Here is a 2801-nt window from a genome sequence, read left to right as displayed (position 1 = left end):
GGCCTCAGCAGCCTGCATGTTGGGCGGCGCGAAGCGCGAGAGCACGCGCAGCAGCGCCTGGGCCTTGTGCTCCTGCGTGTCGTCGTCGCTGTAGTCCGACACGCGGCACTCGTACACGCCCTCGTCCTGCAGGCGCACGGCCGACAGCCGAAGCCGGTGCGAGATGTCATTGCCCTGGACGCGCACCGTCTGCAAGAGAGCGGGGTTAGAGCCCGGGCTGGCAGTGCCCAGACCTGCTTTTAGGGTTGGAACTGTCAGCGCCCCAACCCTGCCACCGCGCCCCCGCACTTCCTTTCCTCCTCCGCCCCCCCATCGTGTGGGAGCTCCCAGCCCTACTTGTCACTGTGTTCCACACCCACTGCCTTGAGCTCCCCTTTCCTCATCTTACTGGATGCCCCATCTTGCATACCCCTCCCACCCCGCCCCGGCCTGCACGCCTGACTTTCTCATCTTTCGGGAGCTTTCCCTTCCCCATCCTTCGACCTTCAAAAATCCTCAGGCCGGGCCTCTGTTCGCTAAGGGTCCATGTCTTTCCAAGTACGTACTCCAGCCCATCGCCCCGGACTCCGGCCCTCCCAAGGAGACAAGCAACGCCTTGCTGCTGCCTGCCCCCCTGGCCTCCTGCTAGGAATCAGCCTCTCCGGTAAGCTGACGCGAGCCTACTACAAAGCGCTCCTCTGCGGACCGGTGGCAGCAAGGGAACGAAGCACTCAGTGGCCCTCGCCAAGCACCCAGGGAGGCCCTGGCCTCTGCACAGAGTCCGGGAGGAGCCTTTCCTGATCTCCAGGCCCAGCTACTTCCGCGCCCCAGCTGGGAACACTTGGGTGCGTCTCCTCCGGACCTGGGCCCTGCACAGCTCGGAGAAACTGCCAACCATCCCACCCTGCAGGAGACTTCAATGCTTAGTGCTCGGCGGAGGGAGCCGGCGCAGGCAGTGGCGGGGCGCCCGGCCTCTGTGCTGGGCGGTGCAGTGGGGGTGGAAAACAGCCACGCGGGTCGCGGCGAGGGCGAGCAGCAGCGCGCTCGCGGCGCTGGGAGAAGCTGCAGAGGAAAGGCGAGCAGATGCAGCAAACGACACGCGGTCCCGGGGAAGAAGTGTTTACAGGTGAGACGAGGGCGAGCAGCAGCGCGCTCGCGGCGCTGGGAGAAGCTGCAGAGGAAAGGCGAGCAGATGCAGCAAACGACACGCGGTCCCGGGGAAGAAGTGTTTACAGGTGAGCGTCCAGCCGAGTTGGGGGAACTCAAGCCTTGGACCCTTGATTTACACAAAAGTGACCCTGACCCTGCTACCGGCGACAGGTGGCGCCCAGACTTGCCGAGCAGCCAACAATGCCAGGCCGCCACGCACCGCCGGAGAGGCGCGTTAAAGGGGAGGGAGCTGCGCAGCGCTAAGCGGCCGGAAGGGGGCTCCCGCGGCCCACGCTGGGCTCCACACTTACGCTGATTTTAGTTGCATCCTTATTTGTTACCTAAAATGCAAAGGGGAGGGAAAGACATTAAACTGGTGGTATTTGGACTTAAGGAACTCAGACCCGCCTGCAGTCAGGGCACCCTACGCGGGCTGGCTGGTCCCCGACAATTCTTGGAGTTGGAGGGGGCTGAAGGCCCAAAAGATGCCAGGATTTTTAACAGTTTGTTAGGAAGGAAGCCGAATTTGGAGCAAGCAAGAGTGCTAGGCAAGATGTGGCTACCCTAGCACGCACCTGCCACCGGAAGAGGGTGGCTGGGTTGCCAGTGAGGGAGTGGCCCATCTCTCGCCCGCAGAGCACCCGCATTGCCTGCCCAGTTTCTCCAAATCGTCATTTTAATTAATTAGGAATTGTGAAAAACTGGATGGAAGGGTCGGTGTGTCTGCACAGGACCGGATGGTAGTCATGAGCAGTAACTCTCAGTGGGACACTGGGGAGAATGTAGGTAGGTGTGCAAGTGTGAGTGTGCGTGCTGGAGTGCGTGTAAGAGAACATGGGTGATAAGGCAGACGCGGTGTTCAGCCACAGGGAAGCCGGCTCTCAGGTGCTGGGGAAGCTAGAGGTGACCTGGCTTCCCCGTACAGGGTTCTCTGCCGGCCTCTGGAACGCAGCCCGGAGGAATTTAACTCGTTGGCCCTGTGCCCTGAGGGAACTCAGAGTGGCAGAGGGCAAGGAGAGACTGGTGGGATCAAGCTATTTCCCCTCTCTAACCAGCACTCCGTCGGAAGCTAGTCCGGCAGCAAGCAAGAAAAGGCGAGCTGGATGAGGTGTCGGATTTGGGGGGCTAGGTGTGAATGGAGTTCTGGGAGGTTGCAGAAGGGAAACTCAAAAACAATCGGCAGGATTTGAGGAAAACAACCTCTGACTGGGAAGATGCTGTGGGGATGCCGAGGGTGGGCTTCGAGACAGGGAGGCACCCTGCGTCCGTGAACCCCGCTGCTGCCTTATTCCCGGGGTAACCCTCTCCGCCCCCGGGCCTGAGCCGGGTGAGCGCCGGCGCCGCGTGGGCGGCGGGTTACCTTGATCCTTGAGATACCACCACTGAATCTCCAACGAATACGAGGTGGCTCCACTGGCCCGGAACGCGCAGGGCATTTCGATGTCGTCTCCCTCCCGTACCGTCACATCTTTGGGGACTTCGGTGAATGTAGCTGGGGGCGGGGGAGAGAGAGGCGTGACCAGCTGCAGGGCGGGGGCTTGGGGCAACCCGAGGCGAGGCGGTCGGTCTCCCGCTCGCTCGCTTGCTGGCCTTGGGCTCCCCCTCTCCCCAGCTGCTGCGTGCTCCACGGCCCGAGGCGCCAGCAAAGTTCAACGGAGCAGCTGCAGGGCGGG

General features: G+C 62.2%; 1 protein-coding gene across 1 annotated transcript in view; it reads right to left on the bottom strand.

The window, feature by feature from the left end:
• Vstm2b (V-set and transmembrane domain containing 2B) overlaps positions 1-2801 on the bottom strand; it is an 8176-nt gene that overhangs the window by 1837 nt on the left and 3538 nt on the right. The window contains exons 4-6 of the mRNA XM_033765974.1: positions 2430-2775; positions 1440-1469; positions 4-189 (exon numbers count right to left, since the gene is read on the bottom strand). Coding sequence (XP_033621865.1) covers positions 4-189; positions 1440-1469; positions 2430-2775 — 562 coding nt within the window. The remainder of the gene's footprint in view (positions 1-3; positions 190-1439; positions 1470-2429; positions 2776-2801) is intronic.

The sequence above is a fragment of the Fukomys damarensis genome, unplaced genomic scaffold (genome assembly GCF_012274545.1).
Source record: "Fukomys damarensis isolate Sample0158 unplaced genomic scaffold, DMR_v1.0_HiC HiC_scaffold_19, whole genome shotgun sequence".
NCBI lineage: Eukaryota > Metazoa > Chordata > Mammalia > Rodentia > Bathyergidae > Fukomys > Fukomys damarensis.
This window is presented reverse-complemented; position numbering and strand designations above follow the sequence as displayed.